The sequence below is a fragment of the Abrus precatorius genome, unplaced genomic scaffold (genome assembly GCF_003935025.1).
Source record: "Abrus precatorius isolate BTA unplaced genomic scaffold, Abrus_2018 Scaffold10, whole genome shotgun sequence".
Taxonomy (NCBI): Eukaryota; Viridiplantae; Streptophyta; class Magnoliopsida; order Fabales; family Fabaceae; genus Abrus; species Abrus precatorius.
In genome coordinates, this window is record NW_020874292.1 from 21,225,291 (window position 1) to 21,249,252 (window position 23,962).

Here is a 23,962-nt window from a genome sequence, read left to right on the forward strand (position 1 = left end):
TTTGATTTAAGATTTAATATTCTGATTCACGAGTTTCGACTAAATGAAGGTTTTAAGAGATTTAATATATTAAATTTGTAAGAAATTTAAGTAGAGAATAAGAATTTGATAATTTTAAATAGAAGAAATTGATAAAGAAGTAAATTTACTTATTCTATAAGCAGAAATATAACAAATTAAAAAAACTAAAATTTCACATAATGTAAACTAAAAAGGACTAAAAAATGCAATTAAACTTTGTGATTCACTAGTTTTGACTAAATGAAGATTTAACATAATTCAATATATTGAATTTGTAAAAATTTTAAGTAGAGAATAAGAATTTGATAATTTTAACTAGAAGAAATTGATTAAGGGGTAAATTTACTTATTTTTAAAAGCAGAAAGACTTAGTTGGCTAAAAAAAATTAAAGGAGCTAAAGTTGCACATAATTAGATACATATATTAAAATTAACTTAAGTTTAATCAATGACGTAATTTTTAATTCATCAATATTAATGTTTTTTTTTTAAATTAGATACAATAAATATGTTAAATAAATACATATTAATATTTGAAAAAAAAATTTAGAATCTTGTTACTTTATTTAAAAACTCTTATAACTATTTTTTTATAAAAAAAAATAAAGTTATACTTGTGTAAGTAACGCATTGGTGTCGCATGGGATATGAACGTCATCTTTCCATGTCGCCACCATATAATAGACTATAAATTTAGGATGTGTTTTGTTTTAAAAAAATATTTTAAATTTTATAAATAATCATAAAAGTATCTCATTAACTTTTTAAAATTTTTATAAAGAACTTATAAAACCAGTCTTTTCTTGTTTTATGAACCCAAAATTTCACTCTACGAGGCAAAATAGTATATAAAAACTTTAATTTAAAATGCATATTTTTATATGACATACTATTAAAAAAAATGAAGAAATTAAATTCGTTTTCTTTGTTGTTTTATATTCCTAAAATAAAATGAATTTCACAAACAAAATTTATTGGGAGCAATTTCAAAAAATCAATTCAAGAAAAATATGTTACACATATTATTGATATTGTAAAATAGTTTTATATCCCATCTGGTTTTTGTTTTGGGCCCTACACTATTGCTGTTCTGAGTTTGGGCTTTTGTACCCGTTACCCCCAAAACAAAAAGTGCGACAAAAATAACATTCTGGTGTTACTATTGTGGTGTGAGAAAATTTCTAAAGAAACTAATTTCTAACTTAAAAACTAAGGGTGTTTCACTAAATTATAAAAATAATTTTATAGTGATTATAATGTATTCCAACCTTTGAGCTATTTATTTAACATTTTATACCTTTTTAATTTTGTTTTGAAAAAAGTTTACTTCTATTACTTATATAACTTCTTATATTTTGTGAAAATATCTCATGTTAGTTAGAAATAGAAATAGAATATTCTTAATAAGTATTAGGAAAATCTTTCTCTTATAAATTAGCTTTTGAAAGTGAGTTAGATCTAAATTTTTTAATACGATATTATAGTTTATCTAGTTTTTGAAAATAAATGTTCAGTGTCGTATAAATATTAATGGAATTTTAAAGCGAAAAAATTTAAATTTTTTTACACTACTAAGTTAGTTTCATAATTAAACTAATGAATAAATTTCATTTGATAAGAATTGTTAAATAAATATATTTAGTTATAGAATCCGATTAAGCCTTATGCTACTGTTTATCAAATTAAGTCACACTTCAAACGCATAAAACTCGATTGGAGCTTTGCGACTTAGGAAAGCAAGTGCATGTATTTATAGAAGGTAACAAGAATTATTTATAACAAAGTGTATTCTATAACAATATGTTTCCAAGTACACGCAGTAAAGAGGGGGAGGAAACAACAATCCCATGCATACAACAACGAAATAAAAAGGAAAATGAAAGATAAAAACAAATGTTCCCCAGCAATAAATGAACAAAGTATAATATGATCATCATATTTCTACTATATCGATATGCAAACAACAGGAGAAGAGCAGAGCCAAGGTCCAAAGATTTAGTGTATAATCTTCATTCAAGGAGTGGTGGTTGAAGGTGGTGGGGACATGAAGGGGATTGAGGGCATGTTTGGCAGTGAAGGGAGAGTAGGAAGTGGTGGAAGAGCTTGTGGAATGGTTGGAATGGTAGGCATTGTTGGCATTGTTGGCATTGTAGGCAAAGGTGGAACATTTCCCTGAGGCAATGTTGGCATTGGTGGCAAAGGTGGAACAATGCCCTGAGGCAATGTTGGGATTGTAGGAAAAGGTGACAATGTTGGAATTGTAGGAATAGTTGGCAATGTTGGTTTCGGCAAAGGTATAGATGGTGTTGTCTGAAGAAGATTGCGAGCTGCTAGACCAATGTCCATGCTTGAGAAGGAAATAGCAATGAAAAAAGCCAAGATGAAGCAACTCTTGGAGGCCATGTTAGAAGACTTTCCTTTGTTATAAATGATAGAGGACTTTTGCTTTTGAGTTTTTATGTGCATATTCCAAATACTAGTGGCTACCCTTTTATAGCCCAAGTCCGTTTTCAGGTTTCTTCATGTTTGCTAACCTTCCTTAGATAACTCAAATACTTTGTTGAACTACCTTGGTGGTGGTGGTTGGCTAGTATACCATTGGGGATTCAAAAGTAGGACATCCAACTTTTTTTTCTTTTGAATACTTTATAAGAGGGAAAGTTAGATTTTCACTTTTGTGGGTTTGCAATGTGTTTTGTAGTTTAACATTCAGATCCTTTTCAGGAAGAATAAATGAATATTAATTAGAATTTGTCCATTGGTTTGGTATGAGTTGATATTGTTATTTTCTAAACAAATGTTAGTTTTTCTAGTAAACATTCATAATAAATGTCAAATATTTTTTAATAACTAATAAAAGTATAATGAAAGTGTGATACATTAATATATACAGTAACAATGAGAAAAATATAAAATGTTCAAATAAAATTAAAAAAGAGGAGATGAGTTTTCTGCTACTAATCTGTACAAATTCATGTCATTACATAGCTAGAGACTGTATGTAATGAAGTCTAAAATATGAAAACTAAAATTGTACCCAATTATAAGAAACAATTACCAATATTTTTTGTCCTAAATATTAGAAACAAAGACCTTTATCAAATGCACTAATTATTAAGTTCTTTTAATACTCATATTTATTGTAAAATTTGTGTTAACAAAATATCCATCCTTTATTTATAATAGTAAATATATTCATTCATTTTATATAACACACTAATTTAACCATATAAGATTATGACTATTTCTAAAATAAAGGATAAATTAATTATCTATAACTACTTTTATTAGTTCGATTTAAACACTACTGTTTGGATTACAAATCTAACACACTAATTTCTGTATACCAAATTTATCGTTCCTCCTCATCACTCTTAGTGCAAGTTTAAGCAGATTATCCAATTAAGGTGCATAAATATTAATTTTAGACATAAGCAGCACTAAAACAATTAGCCTTCAGTGGTCCTAAAAGGGCTTTTACAGCATAAAATAAAATGCAGGACATAGGTTGGTTTAAGAAAAGTAGAACTTTACGGAACTAGTCACTAGTCTAACAAATTTAAAAATTTATTATTATTAGATCATCAAATTTCTTCTTAAAATTTTGAAACAAATAATTATATATTGTAAATTATAAGTTTAAATATAAATATTTTGAATTATTTAATCTGAATTAATCAAATAAATCATTAAAATTATTATTTTATATTACAATTATGTTTATTTGTTTGGACAAGAAACAAAGAGGCACATGACCAAACAAACAGAGTTAGGCAAACCCAAGTCCAAACAAAAAGCATTATAACATGGGCCCAACAAAAAATATTAACAAAGGAGATCAATTACAATCCAGAAAATCAATTCAAAAATTGTTTGAATGTGGATCCGAAAAAAAATTAAATATAAAAAGAAGAAGGGTTATTTGAATTTTTTTATTTAATTTATATTTAAAAATTAGTAAAATAATAAATTATAATATGGTAGATATAAATCAAATAAAAAGATGAGATCAAATATAAAAAATTTTAAATTTAAAAAAAATCATTTCTCATGTGAAAATTAATTTTGCATGTTAACCCAAATAATTCATCACCAGCAGAAGAACATGTTTCCCAACCACTAAGAGGATAGATACCTACACCAGCCATTGGGGCCCAGTTTAATACATAATTAAGGAAACTGTAGATCGATAGTTTAAATAGATTGATGAACTTCTTTTACAAACTTAGATTCTCTTAATGGCAAAATTTAAATAAAGTATAAAAGGTACTTTCATTTTTTTTCTTTTATTAATTGAGAGGATAAAACGTGTGGCCATATTGGAGGCTCAAAATCCACACAGCTATGCTGGAATGCAACAAACCACAAGAATAAGGCTAAGGTAAAGTTGTCACTTTATGGACAACAACAAAAGTCTCTGGTTTTTACTGCAGCTTAATCATGACATATATTTTAGGAGCCACATGTCTCTGTCTCTTAGGTTCTTACACAAACTAATATTGGTCAACCAGACATTAGTTATTGCTTGTGAATTTAACAAAAGATCAGTTAAATTCTATGGAATTTCATATATACAAAACAAAAATTCATTTTGCTGAAAAGTGAGGGATTTATTTTTTAATTTTATCGTGTTTAGTATTTACAGGACTATTAAAATGTGTTTAGTAATGAATATGTATGCTTAATTTTTTATTATGAATTTATTATGCATTGTTCTAATTCTCTTGATATTTAGTATCATTTGATTGTAAGTGTGTTAGGCTTTTTTAATCTATAAACATTTAATAAAAAAATTCTAAAAATTGTGTTTTCACTTAAATGATGGGTGGTTTTGTATAATTTGCAAAACTAATTATCAAAATGCAATATCAATTGATATGACTTAAATATATATTTTTTAATCTCTATTTATTTTTTCACTTTTAATCCATAAAAATTATGAAATAATTATGTGTTTTTTAGTCTCTTTTAAGAGATGGTTGAGGAAGTACATTATTTTTATTGAATATGAAGAATTGAAGACTAAAACTAAAAGTATTTAAATAATAACAAATAAAAAATATACATTTTTAAAAATCAAAATTATTTAACCATTTATATAAACACTTTTCTTGTGGATTATACTATAGCAGTTTACCTCATCTACTATCCTATATTATCTTATTTGATACAAACATTATTGTTTTAAATTCCTTTACAAATGTTTAAATATCTCAAGTTCAAATGAAATCTTCTCAATATCCTATGCATTAGCAGAAATAAACATGTATCCTGATGAAAAGCCTTGCCTCTTGAACCCACGAATAAGGGATAAGTAAACATTGTATTTTTAATTGGAAAAACGATGAAACTAGAAAGAACTTGTCCCATGCATGTATCACGGATTCTTAAAATTGAAGGATTAAAACTATTCATTTTTCTCGTTTTACAAAGATGTGACCTATACTTGAGAGGCTGACATTGTGGAAAAGTTTTAAATAAGGCATAGCTAATAAATACTGTGGCTTAATTATATTATTTTCGTTATAAAAGTAGTATTTTTTGAGATAACATTTTTTCTAAAAAAATTTTACAATATAGTTTTATTTTTTTTAAATATAAAAATTTAATCACTATCACCAACTATATTTTGTTATGCAATGAATTATTCAACGAAAATTCAATTCATACAAGTTATAATTATTTTTAATATTTTATTGTTTAAAAATTAATATTTACAAATAAATTTTTAAAGATATTATGTTATTTCAAAAAAAGTCTTTAATGTATTAACAAAATGCAAACTATCTATCTCTTCTTTCTAGTGTGTGTGCCTATGTGTGTGTAAACAATGTAATAATATAGTTGTATCATGGATCACGAGTGTGTGAACGACTATAATGCTATGATTGTATCATGAATCACGAGAATGTTCAATCAACAAATCGCTTGGTGAACTTTTTGGTAACACTTGGTAAGTAGACTAAGCTTCGATGTAATAATTTGATATCGTCCTTGAGGATTTGGTGATAATAATAATTTTCTTTCTTGTTGTATATAAAAATATAAAGAATGTGATGAAATATTGATTTGTTCTAAAATATATAAAAGTAACAAATTGAAATTTAGCAGAAAATCTTATACGAGAAGAGATCAGATTCAAATATATTTTCTAACTCTTTTATCTTCATTGAATAAATATGATTTCAATTCTTTTACTTCCACGTTCATTACATAACTTAATCAGATCTCTCAAAATTAAGTCCTAAGGTAATTATTCCTACAACATGATTCATCTATGTTTTAAGATTAATACCTTGCATTAAGAACAAAAGTTGAACATGTGGCTAACAACCCCAAGTCTATTCCTAGTACAAGTGATTATTAGGTGTGTGATTCAGTTCGGGTTTTCAAAAGCATTTTCCAACAGAATTCAAAAGTCAAAGATCATAAACCAGGTGATCAAGCCAAATTAAGCATTAAGAATAGAATCACACTCAAGTAAATAAACTGAAAAATCATATAAAATCACGAATTAATTGAGTTAAGAGTTATATTGAATCCAATCCAAAAGAAATTAGTCATTCATAGTGAGGGCCATAGCAAGATGCAGACTGAAATTACAATAAGAAAAAGTGAAGATGCGATCCTCGTTCTGAAGTGATCCTCCCCACGTCTTCCGTTGCTTCATTCTTCCTTTTTTCTTTCTCCAAAAAATCTCTTTTTTTCTCTGATCTATTATGCTTTTATTGTCCTTTTTTACTTCCTAGACGTTTTTCTTTTATAGGTCTTCAAAATAAGGAGAATTCGAACAGATTTTAACTCCATGGTTATAGCTATGGATTCACTGTTGTAGCTATAGATTTGACTTGCACTAATTCTCTCACGGCTGTAAATGCAGATTCACAGCTTTGACTGTAACTCTATGGAATCCTCCTTTTGTGTCACACTTTCATAGCTATAGCTGTGGCTTTGGAGCTGTAGTCCTAAATTTCAAACTTCACCAAATTTTGCACAAAAGAGAGATACTTTAAAAGAAAATACTACCACTTTTGTGACTTCTTCAATTAGATTAATTCATCCAATTGGGAGTTAAATATACCCAAAATTATTTATATTTCAATTGAAAAAAATGTGTCAAATTAATGATAGAATATGAATTTCTAGCACTTAACATAGCTCAAAGCACTATGTATATTAACAACACTTAAGAATTCTAGGAAAATCAGATAGATCGCTTTAAAAAGTAGATTACTTTAAAATGTTTGATCTTCTGCAAGATATTCATTCGATAAAGCAAGGAGAAATGAATGTTTCTTCTTATTTCATCAATCATAAAATACAATGGGAAAAATTAGAATTTTTACAATCCACTATTTCATGTACTTTACAATGTTCTTGCAAATCAGCCAATACAATGAAAGATTATAAAAAAAAAACTGAACATGCCATATGCTTTCTTAAGGGACTAAATGAACAGTTCAGCTTATGGAGCCTTTTCCTTCCATAAATAAAATATTCTCGTTGTTATTACAACGAGAAAGAAAGTTAGGAAATGCAATCCTAGAAGAGTTAAAGATTTTATTCAATAATGTTGAACAAAATTTGCTTTAACAAAGGAAAGAATGGTACAACCATGTTGCAAAATATTGGTTTTGACTCAAACCATTTAGTAAACCAAGTAATTTTGCTCATGATATTACACTCTTCGTATCTTAGCATAATAATAATAATAATAATAATAATAATAATAATAATAATAATAATAATACAGGTAAAAATCTTAATTTTCATACTTGAATTTTAGACAGTGTTACACACATAATCAGTGGTATCAAATTACATGCCATATTTTAAATTTAATATATATTTCTAAATTGACTAATATGCTCAGCTGTAAATTGATTTTTAATCAGGAATCTTGTATCATAAGAGAGATCCATTCACTTATGATAATTAGATGTGCTAAAATTCAAAATAGTATATACATATTGATTGAACCTATAAGTGTCATCAAACTACACTCAAATATTGTAAACTCAATTTCAAATGACCACCGTAATGATTTGAATTCTGATTTTGATCTTTGGTGGTGCATATTTGGCCATTCTTTATCTTCTATTTTATACACTATTTATAAAAAAAATTTATATGAAATATAATTCAAAGCTCATTTGTGACAATTATCATTTAGTTAAACGAGTAAAATTATCTTTTTCTAACAGTACCGCTAGAAAAATGATATTTTTAAATTGACTCATATGAATATGTGGAGACCAATAAGCATATCATCAATACAAAGGTATAGATTCTTTATGACCATGATGGATGATTTTAGTAAACACACTTAGTTGTTTTTAATTAAATCTAAATCTGAAATAAAAGTTTGGTTCAAAATTTTATTAATCTAGTTAGGACACAATTTCACAGACATATTAAAATTGTCAGAATTAATAATGAAATTGAGTTTCATATGTTCAATTTTAGTAGGTTTTGGTTAGAAAGCCAGTCAACTAGCTATTATATCAAATTCTTTGTTTCTAATACTGTCATTATAGTTAGTATTTTATTAAGATCATTAGTTAATTCTGTTATATATATATATATAATTCCTTTCTGTATCTGCATGAGATAATACCAAATTCTGATTACATTCAAACATACAGGCTTCTTTCAAATTTCTTTTTGATAAAAAATCAACAAGTTTCAATCACTATCACTATTCACAAGTTTCTATGCCATCTTCGAAATTTCGCTTTCAGTTAGTGTGCATTTCCAGCAACAAGCATTGTCAAGTCCCATGTTAGCTCCCAAAATGTTAGCCTCTTGAACTTCACTATTTGCACCACAAGGAAACCCAACCCGTCCCACAGTTCATGCCGAACCAAGGTAACAGCTTTCTTGTCAGTGCCCATTTCTTCTAATTCAATTCTTGTTGATTTGTTCACCTTGGCTCTGGTTAGGACTTATACCATGTTTTAAACCCTTTAAATGAAGAAACATTTTATGGGTTGATTGTTCATCTTTCAAGTTAGTTCAATTTTCACCCTTCTTGTGCGGTAAGGTAAGAGCAAGCATTTGGTGGAGAGTGTTGGGAGATTAAGAGGGAGAGAGTGGGGTTGAAGATGCTGTGCTCGTTATTACTTTTAAAATAATGAGATTGAAGATGATGGACTCATTACTAATTTAAATATATATATATATATATATCAAATTTTTTATAAATATAAATTTTAAATAATAAAATATTAAAATAACGATGAGTGACACTGAATTTTTGTTATCCATTTTATCAGATATATTTTAAAAATATTAAAGACTAAGTTATAATAAAAATTAAGACAAATGTTACTTTCGATTCTCTCAAGATTAAAGTAACATCATCTCAGTCTTCCATTTTCCATTATGCTAAATTATTCCTTTGAAAATAGAAATGTCATGAAACTAATTAGTCCTTGAAAGGCAAAATTGATTGCATTAATTATCACTGAAGGACCAATTTGAAAGTATTTGATTTGATATCCTTAGATGGGTCATATTGAAAGATATTTCTACCTCCTTAATGACAGGGTTCAGAAATTCAAGATTTGAACCAAATAAAAAGAAATTAAAGATAAGAAGTCTGATACATTAAAGTCACAAGGAATAATATGCTGTAGTAAAACTGACTCAAACAACCTAAAAGCTGAACATAACATGTAACATATCAATACATACATAAAATAAAAATTAGAAACCCCAACAGAACCACCACAAATTATAAATAATACATTCAAGAATTAACAGTACAAGTTACTACTAGAATTCATTTCAAGAACTTTAGGTGCTCATGGGTTTATCACAACGTCTGGAATTGCTACTTTAGGCAACTTTGGCAGTTCAGAAGCTCCAGGGATTGGAATATTTGGCAATGGAGGCAACTCTGGCTTTGGAAGTGGTGGCAGTAGTGGCAATGGCATTGACAAATCAGGTACAGAAGGTAACTGTGGCTTTGGCAGTGGTGGCAGACCAGATATTGGAGGTAAGTCTACATTGGGAACTTTTGGCAATGGTAACGTTGATTGTAGCAGGTTACGTGCTCCTGCAACCCTTGTGTCACTCATCATAGATGCAAAAGTAAGAAGCACGAGAGGTAAAATGAATGAGAAATTGCTAGAACCCATTGTTGGAGCTATGCAAAATGATTTTCTTATGCTCGAGATAATGCTTTTTGAGATGTTACATGTGCCCTTTTATAGACAATTCAGGATAACTTATGGTTCGTCCAAATTCTTACATATTCATCGTGTCAACATAAATGTAATGTAATAATAATTATAATAAAGGTACCTGTCAAATGTCAATAATACCAATCATTAGAAGCTTTTAAACTTGAACCTTTTTTTTTGTTTTATATTTTTAATTTGCTTACTTTTATTACAATGATAAACTCGATTTTGACTCTTCTGAAGTGCAGAGTGCAATCTGTTCTTGGTGAAACCAACTTCAGCTAGTGCATCTCCTTGTTAATTCAAATTGGACTCTATTTGAGAAATTTATTTTTAATGAAACTGCCTAGGATTAAATAGTCTGAAATAGATGTTAAGGAATGTTTTTCTTCTGATGAATCCACTTTCATATTTAAAAATCAGAATTCTTCTGACGAATCCACAATTCTAACATAGAAAATTCAATGGAAAAGCAATTTTCGGGTCTAACATTCACCGCAAGAAACTAATTGATGCAATAATTATAAAAATGGCTTTATTAATAAAATTATATGTAAAATTTCATAAATTAAAGCAATTTTTTTTAACAAAATAGTTTTTTTAAAATTTATTTAGGACACATTTTGGCTGAGTTTGAATAAATATCCTAATTAAACACTTATTCAATAACTCTTCTTTACATGACAACTTATGACAAATTAGAATAAACTAAAAAATTATATTGATAAATTATACTGAAAAATATTTAAATAAATATAAAAAAGTATATAAAAATTATAAAATATTTTTATAAGTTATTTATATCTTCTTCCAAACTCTATCTGTTAAACAACGGAGCTAAATGGAGTTTTATAGATGGATGTGAAAATTGACATATTTCTCCTTTTTTATAGCTTAATTATATTTGTTGCTTTTTAAATTAGGATTACATCTAATTTTTATCCTCCTAATATATTTTGAGCTAATTATGTTCTTAATTTTAAATTTTAAGTAACTTTAATTTTCAATTGTTTTTATTTTACTTAAATTATTATTGTTGATATATTGATAACTCATCAAAGGCATGACCCATTTCATATTTTGGATTCCACTCACGTGACTGAAGCACGTGGTGCAACTAGTTGAATAGGGAAGTGACAATGCAGAGAATGAACCTCTCCCAGACAAAACAAAATTAATTCATAAAATTTGGGCACGTAGCCATTGAGATAAGAACTTATTGGCTCTAGTCTTTTTTTACCAGATGATAAGATGAAACATTTTGTCCCATTGGAGGCTCAAATCCAAAGCATGAAGCTGGCATGGCACGTGACAAGTTGTCCCTTTAGGTATGTGGCTTTTGTACAAGTTATCATGATAACATCTTAAACTCGGACACAACCACATGTACATCAACCTATCAGGTTCTTCTCTACCATAGAGCTAGAGTCGTTAACCACATATTTTTACTTTCAATTACTTGTTATATCATATATCATTGTACAATTCATTAGAAGTATTAAATTTATATTTTTAAAAGCCTTGTCTCTTGTACGTAGGATGGAATATTAACTTCGTACTTGTGAAAAAACTTATGCTTTTTGTAAGGGACGATGAAATCAGAAGCAACTTGTTCTTTGTGTGGCAGGTTCTTAAATTCTGTGATGGAAATTACTCCATCTTGATTCTTGTAGTACAGATAGGTGACCTCTACTTGGGGGGCTGCACTACCTTAACGTTTTAATTGAAATACTTAGTCTTACATCTGGAACTTCAACTGATCATAAGTTCGAAATTTTGTAGAGAAATGCAATACAAACTATGATGAAAATGTATGCCTAGATGATTCCTTATGTGTATAGATAATGAATGAATCCCACAAATCTTACCTACCTGAAGATAAAACAGATGGAGTTAAGGAACACATATGTTACTCATAGCTTAATTTGGCTATATCGGAAGGAATTTCTGCACTCATAAAATATGAATAAAACCTGGATAGAGCCACTCTCTAATTGCAACAACAAAATATAAATGAGAAGCCGATTCAATAGTAGTACTAGTTAGTAGAGCAAAATACTAGTTTAAGGTGGTATTGTCACAGCATGAAACTCTGGATTAGGAACACCATGTCGCAGCAATTGTCTTGGCAATGCATTGTCATCGATTTGTTTCATGGGATCAAGAACCCGACACAAAACTCCTGTGGTTAACAGGTCCTCTCATGCCATGAAATAGCATAATTTTTTCATCTGCCATACATTGTGGCACATATGCATATCCATCACATAAAGTGAACAAAATAACAAAATGAAAACGTAGGCTAATCAATTCGTTGTGCATTCACAATCTGAAAAGTGACAAATGTGAATAAGGTGTTAATAAATATACTATTATGCCTTACATGCATGTTAAACTAACGGTAACTAACTACCAAAATACAATTTTAATTAATTATTTCATATGCTAATAATACCAGACATGCTTATCTGCAAACGAACGTGTGTAAGATTAAAGCTACAATGAAAACAGAATTATTGATGAACTGCATAACAGTCTATAGGATAGAATAGCTGTATCCAAGAAATTCATTTATTCGGTCAACAAAATGAAATTTCTAGACATTTCAAAAGCGGGGAAGCACAAAATTATAAAACTTAAACTCCTCAGAATAAAGACAAAGCTAATCTGACACAAATGGAACGAATTAACTTCTTCAATTTTGAAACATAAGAAAGAATTTATGCTGTCACAATGGCATTGCATGTACTGAGAGCTTTTTTCTGCCATACTGAAGAAGGTAACTCCTAGCCATCATCAATTCGCCACATCTTTGGTAAAAAATTCTTAAGGCATGCACCATCCAGTACCAATATGAGAGTTCGAGGTCTTCGTGTGTTATAATATTTTTGAGTAACCTAACAATCAATTTTATGAAACCAAGTCCTCACTAACTTCATCAAAGGCTTCCCCAGTTAAAAAAAAAAAAAAAACTCAGCACCATACATACATCATAATGAAAAATTGGTGTGATTATCAATATCAGCGTTCAACCCATCAAATGTAGAACTAGGCAACCCGTGCTATGCTACTATCTACATGGTTTGCACAAGCAATGAACAATAATTGGTAGGTAAATTTGTATAGCTTCAACCCCAAGATTTTCATTGTATCTGTGCATATAACCCAAATAAAAAAAGAGCGTAATGTACCAAAGGTTAAAAAGAGCATGCATCGCGATTGTTTATTTAAATATTTGTAAGATGAAAAGCGAAACCACGTGAAGTCTTCAAGGTTTATGTTTTCACAACTGGATTTCTGTCTCTAGTTTTCACTTGTGTTTGGCAATGAACATTGCAGAGGCTTGGTGGCCGAACCTACACTTGCAGACAGGAAGGTTTCAGGTATTTCTCTGTGGTTTGAAACCAAAGTGGTTAAACTAGAGAGTTTAACATAAATTTGTAGGGTCTATAAACTTAACTCGTAAACTCGTAAGATTCACTTCATGTAAAAATAACGTTTAAAAAACCATGATAATAAAATAAAGCTCAATAGTAAATGTAAAATCATACTTAAATAGCTAAATCATATAATATTAATGTGATTTTCATGCTCTAACTGTAAATGTCGTGTTTCACAACTTGCATAAAGGGAAGAAAAGTAGTGCACTAATTCCAAATGGTTTTATTTTGATTAAAAAAAAGTGATATTTTCTTTGTTTTATTAAACTCAAAGTCAGGTGTAAACTCCTGAATTTATCCTATTTCAACCAAGTTACCCAAAAACAAGTTTATATGCAATTTGATACGATCTCCTTATTTAAGATCGTAAGCCCGTATACGAGTTTAACAACCTTGTAACTATGTCATTTCTTCACAAGAGAGATGGTGGGAAATGAGATTGCGAAGGACTAGGAGCTTGATTTAAACGACATTTACAAATATCATAATGACTTATGAGGTAAAAGAACATAGACAATACTTGAGAGAGAATCATGTAACAGCTAGATAGCTACATTTCCGAAAAAAGGGAAGGGAAGTGGGGAACACTAGCATCAGCAGAATATGTATTAAAAAAATTTCATCAAGCCCACAGTACATTATGACCTCTTAACATTTTCAAAAAGCAATACAACAGACAAGTGAAATGGTAGGGGGTATGTTCAAATCAATCGAATTACAATCATTTAAAATTGGACCAAAATACTCAGCCTATGCTTTTATAGTCCTACCCAAACTCAATTTTAGAAAAGCAACACAATACATTACACAGGAAAATAGAAACAAAAACTCAGCACCAAAATATTTTGTTTTTTGCAGAAATTCTGCCATTTTCCTCCAGTGTGGTTCCCCGGTAATCCAATGTCCATTTCTCGAATGAACAGTCAGTGAAGTCGTAGTAACCACCATGAATAGAGAGTTCTTCATTTGCGACCTTTTCTTCTATCCAGGGGTAAGTAAGTAGGTTCAATAAGGAATCGTTAACTGATTCCTGTACAAAAAAGCACTTAAAAGCATAAGGAAGTTTTCAACATAATCAGTTTTTTTAAGGATTAATATTTGCATGACTCCTGCTAGTTAGACTTGGATCCATATCAATTAATAAGAAGCAGAAAATGATAGCGAGACATTCAATGAAAACCTCAAGAACACAGAATTCAGAAAGAAGTGTTCATTTTCTTTTGAGGGATGTAGATCCTACTTTCATAAAGGGGCAAAATATGACAGGTTATGCACCCAGGCTAAACAGTCAGTACTAATCTTGCCCAATTTTATTTCTTTGAAGCACTGGAAAACCCAATATGGGCATCAACATATGTCTACAATAAATTATTGTTGGCTATAGTAATCCAAAACTGAGGAGAAGGATGAATAAAATGAAAAATCAAATGAATACATAAAATGTTTAAATTCACCAAAAGCACATTCAGAGAAACTGCGGACTAGGCTTCAAGATTAGTTGTCTAAACCCAAAAGAATAAAAAACTGGGGGCGGTCAAATACCAGAAACCATCTTGCACTAATTGGGAACATTTCATAAACTCATCGAAATTTCAGCAGCCAAATTACACATTCAAATCTAAGAACAAAAAATATCACCTTCTCACAATGCTTGCATTGCTCATCAAAGCTTAGGTTGGATGCAGCAGCCTTGGCTTTTATTCTCGCATTCTTCCCGATGACAACCCAACTTTTTATAAAGCTATTAGGAAAAAAATATATATTCAAGTGAGAAGTTTACACCACACTTTTACTAAAGAAAGTGAAAAGGACAACCAACATCTAGAATTAAGCACCTTTTTTCGTTGGCATCATCTTGCATACTCATAAGGGCACGTATACCACCACAGCAGCTATGGCCAATGACTAAGAGGTTCTCAACCTGCAATGAAAATAATAGTCTCCCTTCAAAAATAAGTACAAATCTTGCAATTTTCTGACCAGCCATTTAAAAAGCTTTTCGAATCTTATATACTCAAACATTCAACAAATATTTCTTGCAAACTCTAACTATTAGAAGCTATGTCATATAATGATATGTTATTGGTTGACTTCACTTGTCCCATGCTTAATAAGTAATTTGCAATGAACATAATAATGCTGCAAAAAGAAAAGGCATATCCCCCCTCCTTCATTTCCCATTCTATTCAAACTCAACCTTTTCCTTAGAAGATGTAATTATTATATCAGTCATTATTTTAACCAAAATAATTTTGTACTTTAAATTAATAAATAATCACCCAAAAGGAAATGTGAAGAAGTAAATATAAGCATAAGAAGTTTCCTAAGATAAATCCTACCTTGCACTTCATAGGTGGTACAGAAAAAGCTTACCTGAAGGGTATTTACAGCAAATTCTAGTGCAGCATTTGTTTCTGAGGGTCCACTCTGCATCAGAGAAAAGGAATTAGAAGCAAGTAGGATAATTCTTTCATTCACACTTTAGCAATGATAATAATTTGGTAAACGTAGACAATCAAATCAATAGCAGTGAGACTTGTACCTCAAAGGGAGGAACCAAATTAGCAATATTGCGAATCATGAATGCTTCTCCCGGTTGAAATCCCAAAATATTGGAGGGGCAAACCCTAGAATCTGCACAAGCAATAACCATAAACTGTTCCAGAGATTGTTAGTAAAGAATATTTATTTGCTGATGCTTCAGAAGGCAAATTGAAGAAATGAGCTGAAAGAAATAACTAGCAAACCATAAATCAATACAATAAATAACTAAAGGCTTGACCATATGGATGAGTAACAGAAAGGAAGAAAGAGAACAAATTACCTTTGGTGCTTGAGCCTTTGCAAGATTTTCAAACTGTTCAATATTTTTCCTGCCATAAAGCAAAGTCAGCATTAAATAAGCCTCTCCCTTAGTTTAGGCATAAAAAATTAACATTTTTTGCCAGGGTGTTTCCGTAGCTTACATGTATTTATTCTTTTTGAAACTTAAAAACCTATCCTTCAAATCATTAAATATAACACACCCCTCTTCAGCTTCAGCTAAAGTCTCTAGCTTGTTATCAAGTTTCTCTGTAAATCCTGGTGGCCCCATTGAAGCCTTCAACGCGAAACCTTGACTTCTCCTACAAACATCAGAGCAAGGTGTAGAAGTCTCGAAAAAAAAGGGTTCCCATGGATTTCAAATTTCAACACAATTAGAACAATTCAATTCAGAGTTCAATTTTTTAATGATAATTAACTGTTCTTACTTCTAAGGATAACTGCAAAAACCGAAATTCAGTGAGGCAAATATCAGAATCAGGACCCATACATACAGATTACAAAGAATGAAAACCACAGCAGTGGACTCTGTTTACACAAAGCATCAGCCTCATTTATAGAATAGGGATTAAAAGATTTGGAGTTATCAAACAAGAGAAGATTGCAGTATCAATATGCAATTAATCATAAGGAATCTGCAAGTCCAGAACCCGAATTAGCAAGAGATCAGAATACTTAGTTTCCTCTATGAAATATTATCAACGTACAAGCTCTCCAATGAGATTAATTGCATATTAATAAATATGCCATTTACACAATGTTCAGAAGAGATTCAAGGTTTGTAATCATTCTCATTTATTTTTGGCAGATCAAGAATTTACGAATGAATTATGACATTTACATACAAATATTAAACGAGTCGTCTTCGATAAATATTTTCTTTTCAGAGATAGATTATCTCTCTGCTCTAAAACAATGGGAGGTTCAGAAAATTACACTAGCAAGTAATGAACACCCCAGACATGAAAATTTAATTCACACAAAAACAAGCCAAGTAAGCGAATCCAACACTATTGCATCAAGCACTCACCTTAAAGCCGTGAACAATCTGAAATGGGTTTGCTCAATTTGCCCCTTTTTCAGCGTACGGCCAAAGATCTACGACAGCAGTGTCACTATATAATTAGCTAATTCACAGATACAAGAACAAAATGGGCACGTGGAAGATCAAGCATATAATGTGTGAAATGTGAAAACATAACAAGAAATACCGTTAATGATGGAGGCTCAATGCAAGAAGTGGAGGAGGATAAAGGAAGAAGCTTGGAAGAAGCAAAGGGATCAGCTGAAACAGAGATTGGTGGAGGAACTGCCATTAAGAGAGCTCAAACTGAAATGAAAGTTGGGAACTGAATAGAACAGTCATGGTTGGGAATTGAAAAAGAGTGGTGGTGGGTGCGAAGTTGGTTACATGAGTAAACAAACACAGCATGTTTTTGTATTAGGTTGTCTCCAAGAAAGACGGAGAAACCAATGTGCTTATGTAAAAATAAAGCGAAAAAAAAAAAAAAAAAAAGGTTATTCTTTTGCACCAGCACCACCAGTTGCCCATGATTCCGTCAATCCATGCTTTTGACTTTCTGACTTCTGAGAGCAGAACCAAGTAAATATAATTAGCGGAAAGTTCTGGAATACAGATGCAACTATGTATGGTGAAAATGGAAAGTCCACAGAAGAAAAGAATGTCAACATAGTGACAGATAGCAAAAGCCTGAACACAACAAGGGTATGAATAAATTATCACAGATCAGATCAGATCCGATCCACATACTGCCAATTATTATTATTATTATTATTGAAAACTATAATTAAGATCAATTTTAATATATATCTAAATTACATTTAACATTTTAAAATTATTTTTATTTATATTCATTAGTTAAAAAATACTTATCGATATTTCACTCAATAACTACGGCATCTTCCTATTTTTTCTTAAATACTTGAAAACTAATTCATAGACACTTCTTGGATGGAGAGAGAGAGAAAAGAGGAAATAAAAAGTGAAAAATATTATAGATGATATGTGTTAGATAAAAAATCAAGAATATAAATGAGCATTAATATTTATAAATAAAAAATATAAATACTTATATCTTTAGTTATTGATTATTTCATTCTGTTATCATGGTGGGGAAGTTCTAAAGTTTAGAAACTTTAAGTTTGTTTGTTTTTTATTTCTAAAATTTTTTTTAATAAAATTAATTGTTAATATAAGTTTTATTTTATTTTTTCTTAAAAATAATATTTTAAAATATAATTTTTAAAAATTAAAAACTATAACAGAAACAAGCAAACCGCACCCAAGTTAGCAAGGGTGAAATGATGAGACTCAAAAGGGCTATGCATAATAGGAGCAAAGATTGTGGCACAGATATAAAGGGAGGAAGTAGAAAATAGGAACAACCAGGTTTGTAGCTTTGTACATGTTAAAACTTAGTTTTTGTTTTGTTTAACATTTGAAAATGATATTTGTACGGCAGATTCTTGTACACCATTTATATTTCCAATTACTGGATTCATTCTAAAATAGCTATTATTGCTTTTTACTGCAAGGACAAGATTTCATAAATTCAGTACAACTCAATTTTCTTTTTGCCTTCAGTGTAATTTTAAGTTCTAGCTATAGTTAATATGTGATTTAGTTTTTCTAAATAATTTTTAGTCAAATTTAATCCTTATGTTTTGAATTGTTACAGTTGAATTCCTTTACTTTTTTTACTTAAAACTTTTAAAATTTTATTTTCTATTTAAGATATCCACAAACTAAATTTATTAAACTTTTCAATGAAAATTCGCCAATTAAAATACCAAATTTGACCTGAAATAAAAAATCTCAAATTACCATAGAGTTTATCGAATGTCCCCTAAGATTTGTACTTGAAAATTTTGAAATTATTCTATATCCCAAATGCATTATAAATATCTAACTATTTAAATAAAAAAATAAGATTTTGAAAATTTTGAATATAAATTAATGAAAAAACTATTTATTTAATTTTAATAATTAATAGTCATTTTATCCCTCAACTTGAATACACGAGGTAGTTTAACTCCTAACGTAAATTAACTAATAGTTACCAAGTTCAAGAATCAAGTTAATGATTATTGACAAATTCAAAGCCTAAATTAACTAATTTCATAATGTAATGAGACCAAATTATCTAATAATATCAATATCAAATTGAATTATAATTGTCAAAATAAGGAACTAAACTTATCAAGATGAAAATTATTCTTTTTTCAACGATGAAAATTGATCATTAAGGCTAATTTCATGTTTCGCTGAATCAGCAACAAAATTGATGTTTTCACTGGATTTACAGAAAAGTAAAACCCGTTCAGTTGGGCAAATAGTTGATCCAATAAAAGCGTGGGCAATTGTCAAAAACAAAAAGGTGTAGGTCTACAAAAAGTGTGGCACCAAACCCTTTGATACCAAAGGAGGAAGAGCCAAAAAAAAAAAAGGTCGACCCAAAAAAAGAAAAGAAAAGAAAACCAACGTGACAATTCGATTAGTAGAATTCATTATAATTTATACTAACAGCGCATAATGAATTAAGGCACCTGCTATGATCCCTGTCGATGAATTGTTTCGATACCATTATGGACTTCTTCTTCTCATGACCCAAATGCTAAAAGAAAGTATAATTTGTTCTGATCGGATCAAGTGAAGGACTAAAATCAGAATGCTCAAAGCTATAGGAAGAAGCTACATCTGAACCAATCGTAAGCTTTTACAATCATTGCCCACCACTAAAACTTATAAAAGGAGGAGATATTATTAGCCTATATCTCAAAGGGCTTAAAAAATATAAGCATAGAACCATACGGATAAGCAGCATCAGGAATAAACTCCACAATTCATAAATATTTAAGAAATGAGAAAGGCTAACAATGTATAATTCACCGTTGGTTGAATTTTACTGGAGCCAAAATTATGAATGGAATTGGTTAAATTGGAGGTAGGACCCATATCATTTCATGATTTCTTAAAAATTTCAACTAGTAATAAATAGTGTGTTGAAAAGAATATGCTATTTCTAGTGTGTTGCTAGCACCATCTCTTGAAAAGCAATATTCCAAACGGATACCCCATTGGACTCAGGCAAATATCAGCTAGTTGACAATTTAAAAATCTTAGGCAAGTACAAAGTCCATATGCTATCTCTAATCTCTAATGAACATGAATGTATCCTTAAACTACATGAGCAGTTAAAAATGCCGAAGACCTAAAGTTATTACCACCACACCCAGGCATTGCTTTTAATAAAAAAACTTTATAAGTCTGTATGAAATGGAGAGAAAAGACTCGAAATAGGCAAAACAACAAGATCCTAAGTGAGAGCACAGCTAATGTACAAAGCCAAAAGCTTCTGGAGAATTTAAACTTCTTTCAACTTTTACCATACACAGCATTTAAACGCCGCATTGAACAAAGGGAAACCAGCAACAACTTTTCTTTTCAGAAAATCTTTACCTCACAAAAGAAGAGAGCAGGGCCCCCAAAATACCAAAGAAGAACACAACAGAACAAACACCACTACAACCCAAAAAAAAAACAGTGAGAAAACCTCGTGATATCATCAGGAAGAACTTAGGATCATCTACATGAATCAACAAGACATGAACACAAAACAGAACGCCTGTATGCATGAGGGAAGTGTTTCACATACAGGGTATTGCTAACAAGATCGCTAGTGTTCCAACAAATAACACCTACATATAAATAAGATGAGTAGATGACTGTCACACATACAGTTAAGAGTTAAGGATTGAACTACAACTTGAATGAGTAGTATAGTCTTTCCTCGACAGAACATGAGATAAAGTAATTCTCCTTGGATAATTCAAAGCAGAGTGAGGAAGTAATGCCGCAATTTATTGAAGACTAACAACGATAAGAATTCACAAAGGCTCGTCAGCATCATTTGGTGCGACAAGTTGCAACATACAATTAACATCTATCACAACAAAAAGCAGGGGCCTACCTACAAAGACTAATGACCCTTAACCTTATCATCTGCAACAACATTAAGAATAGGCAAGCTACTGAGAAATTCATCAAGCCCCTCAAAAAACCCAATCCCTTCAATATTATCCTCGGCATTTCCAGTCCCATTCTCTCCACTCAAACCAGGAACAGGCTCTTCCACCTCATTGCTAAACTCAACATTCAAATCCAACTTCCCCAAGTTCCTCTCACCCCTCCTCCTGGAAACCCCCAACACAGCTTTCTTGCTAGATTCCTGCTTCGGCCCAATGGGCACCGAAGAGGCTCCATCCACAGCCTCGCCATTACCCACTGTGCCATTGCCAGCACTATTATGAATCCCCCTTCTAGGTCTCTCAAATAGTGCACTTCTAACATCACTCCCACCGTCACCGGCCTTAGCAGCAGCAGAACTTTTCCTCTTCCTCCGCCTCCGCTTCTTCTTCCCCTTCTTATTTTCATTCACGTACCGCCAATCCTCATCATCGGAATCATCCTCCGTCGCGTCGGAAAGCTCCACAAAAGCAGCCGTGGCGTCGTCATCATAAAAAACCCAAGGCCCCTTCCGATACCTCCTATTGGAACCACCCGTCGCAGGACAAGGAAACAAAGGAGAAAAAGGGTTCCATTCGGAAGCAGAGCCACTAATATCCTTAAAATTTCCAGAAAACCCTAAAGGAAAAAACCCCCAACTGCAATATGAATGGTCTTTCGAAGTCAACCCCGGCGGTGACCGCACCACCACCGCATGAAACCCTCTCCGGCAACTCTGGCACCGTAGAGTACACTCCTCATAAACCTTGGGATACTCATACATAACATAACAGTAGGGACACGCGGTCCAGAAACTCGCCCCCTCGGTCTCACTCGGGCGAGGGAACTCGCTCACATTGTCATCGCGACTCGTCTTCTCTTCCTCCGTCACTGCACTAGGGCTTATCCTCTGAGGCTGTTGGTTGAGGTTCGGAGTGAGGTTAGCGTTCAGCGGCGGAATCGGAAAAAAAGCAGTCGGAGCCGGAGGAGCAGGCGGAGGCGGAGGCGGCGGAGGAGGAGGAGGGGGAGGAGGTGGTGGTGGTTGAGTTAGCAACCTAAGTTCGTTGTCGTATATGGCTTTCTTGGTGGGGTTGGAAAGAACAGACCAAGCGTCGTGAACGAGGGTGAAGGCATGAGAGGCGAAGGCGAAGGGGTTGTGGTGAGGGTCGAGGAGGATGGTGAGGCGGCGGTACTGAGCGGCGATGAACTCGATGTTGGGAGTGTAACGGAGGATTTGAAGGATGGCGTAATAGTCGAGGTGGCCGTTGATCGGAGGCTCGCCGGCGATGAGTGTGTCGATGACGGTGAGGAGTAGATCGGTCGGGTCGAATGTGGGGTCGGACTCTCGGGCCCGGATCGCGAATGAGCGAGCCCCGTGCAAGTCACGCGCGCTGAGTAGTTTGTTGGCGGTGTAAAGCCATCGCTCAGCTTCGGCTCTGTTGCCCCCTCCGTTACCGTCCATTTCAAATTTAATAAATAAAAAATGAATGGCTTACTGAGTTGTTTTGAGAGTGAGAGAAGTGGGGTGACTTTGAATGGACGAGAAAGGACTGGGTCGGTGGGGTGGCTTAGTTGTGGAGTGAGGGGTGTTTCGGTCATTTCGATGGGTGCTCTGTTTCCAAACGAGTATCACGTGGCGGTGGTGTTGGAATTAGATGGGTGATCGACATTGACCTTTTACAACGACAAAGGTAGGCCCCTTCTTCCCACATTTGACTTCCCTCGCCCTTTTCCACTTCTTTCTTCCTTTTTCATTTCAATTATAAATGTTTTAGGGAATAATTACTCCAACCATAACACCCTATCTACCTACCAAAACACGTATGGATTTACTTCCTAACTTTTTTAATACTTAGTTTAATTTTGTTTATTTAAATAATACATTTAATTTATTTTTAAAAAATTTTACTTAAATAAATAAACTAGATTTAAACTTCAAATCTATTAAATTTAATAAAATATTATATTTAAAATTTATAATATTATATTAAATAAATTATATTTTAAAATAAATAAAATATTAAATTAAAATTTTAATCCTTTGTTGAAATTACAGAGTGTCTTTATTTATGTTCTTATAGTTGTTTAAGTTTTTTTTTATCATAGTTACTTTTTTGTCTTATACATTTATTTGTAATTTTATTTTTTATATGTTTAAAAATTTATTTATTTAAATTAAATATATAAGTTGAAAGTAATAAATAAAAATATATAATTTTATTAAAAATATTTAAAATATAAAATTATTTTTTATAATTTATTTAAATATAAATTTTATAGTCTATACAAAAATATTTATTTATATAATTTGATAGTTTATTTATAAATAAATTTAATAATTTATTAAAAATTTTAATACAAAATAAGTTATTAAAAAAATTAAATATGTTAGAAAATAATTACTTTAACAATAATAACGTAAAAATAGTCAGAAATTTACCTCTTAACTTTTATAATTCTTAGTT

At 31.2% G+C, this 23,962-nt stretch overlaps 4 protein-coding genes across 5 annotated transcripts; all 4 read right to left on the minus strand.

The window, feature by feature from the left end:
• Positions 1 to 1,805: 1,805 nt before the first annotated feature.
• Positions 1,806 to 2,479, minus strand: LOC113848872 (protein PELPK1-like). The gene has a single exon (XM_027478248.1). The coding sequence runs from the start codon at positions 2,422 to 2,424 to the stop codon at positions 2,035 to 2,037; it is 390 nt and encodes a 129-aa protein (XP_027334049.1). The 5' UTR covers positions 2,425 to 2,479; the 3' UTR covers positions 1,806 to 2,034.
• A 7,128-nt stretch (positions 2,480 to 9,607) lies between these two features.
• On the minus strand, positions 9,608 to 10,190 carry LOC113853068 (protein PELPK1-like). Its single transcript, XM_027483516.1, has one exon. It carries the CDS (start codon positions 10,161 to 10,163, stop codon positions 9,828 to 9,830), a length of 336 nt encoding a protein of 111 aa, XP_027339317.1. The 5' UTR covers positions 10,164 to 10,190; the 3' UTR covers positions 9,608 to 9,827.
• A 4,054-nt stretch (positions 10,191 to 14,244) lies between these two features.
• On the minus strand, positions 14,245 to 18,175 carry LOC113866506 (beta carbonic anhydrase 5, chloroplastic-like). 2 transcript variants are annotated; one of them, XM_027501332.1, is made up of 10 exons: positions 18,004 to 18,175; positions 17,683 to 17,780; positions 17,502 to 17,569; positions 16,615 to 16,773; positions 16,473 to 16,521; positions 16,191 to 16,304; positions 16,022 to 16,075; positions 15,484 to 15,569; positions 15,287 to 15,389; positions 14,280 to 14,678 (listed from the first exon to the last, which is right to left on the minus strand). In XM_027501332.1, exons 1-10 carry the CDS (start codon positions 18,161 to 18,163, stop codon positions 14,478 to 14,480), a joined length of 1,092 nt encoding a protein of 363 aa, XP_027357133.1. In that variant the 5' UTR covers positions 18,164 to 18,175; the 3' UTR covers positions 14,280 to 14,477. The 2 variants fall into 2 exon arrangements, with proteins under 2 accessions (XP_027357137.1, XP_027357133.1); XM_027501336.1 differs by lacking the exon at positions 18,004 to 18,175 and having other exon boundaries at positions 14,245 to 14,678; positions 16,675 to 16,773; positions 17,683 to 17,988.
• Positions 18,176 to 18,228: 53 nt separating this feature from the next.
• LOC113852037 lies at positions 18,229 to 22,959 on the minus strand. Its single transcript, XM_027482296.1, has 3 exons — positions 21,423 to 22,959; positions 21,013 to 21,014; positions 18,229 to 18,241 (listed from the first exon to the last, which is right to left on the minus strand). Exon 1 carries the CDS (start codon positions 22,957 to 22,959, stop codon positions 21,472 to 21,474), a length of 1,488 nt encoding a protein of 495 aa, XP_027338097.1. The 3' UTR covers positions 18,229 to 18,241; positions 21,013 to 21,014; positions 21,423 to 21,471.
• Positions 22,960 to 23,962: the final 1,003 nt, after the last annotated feature.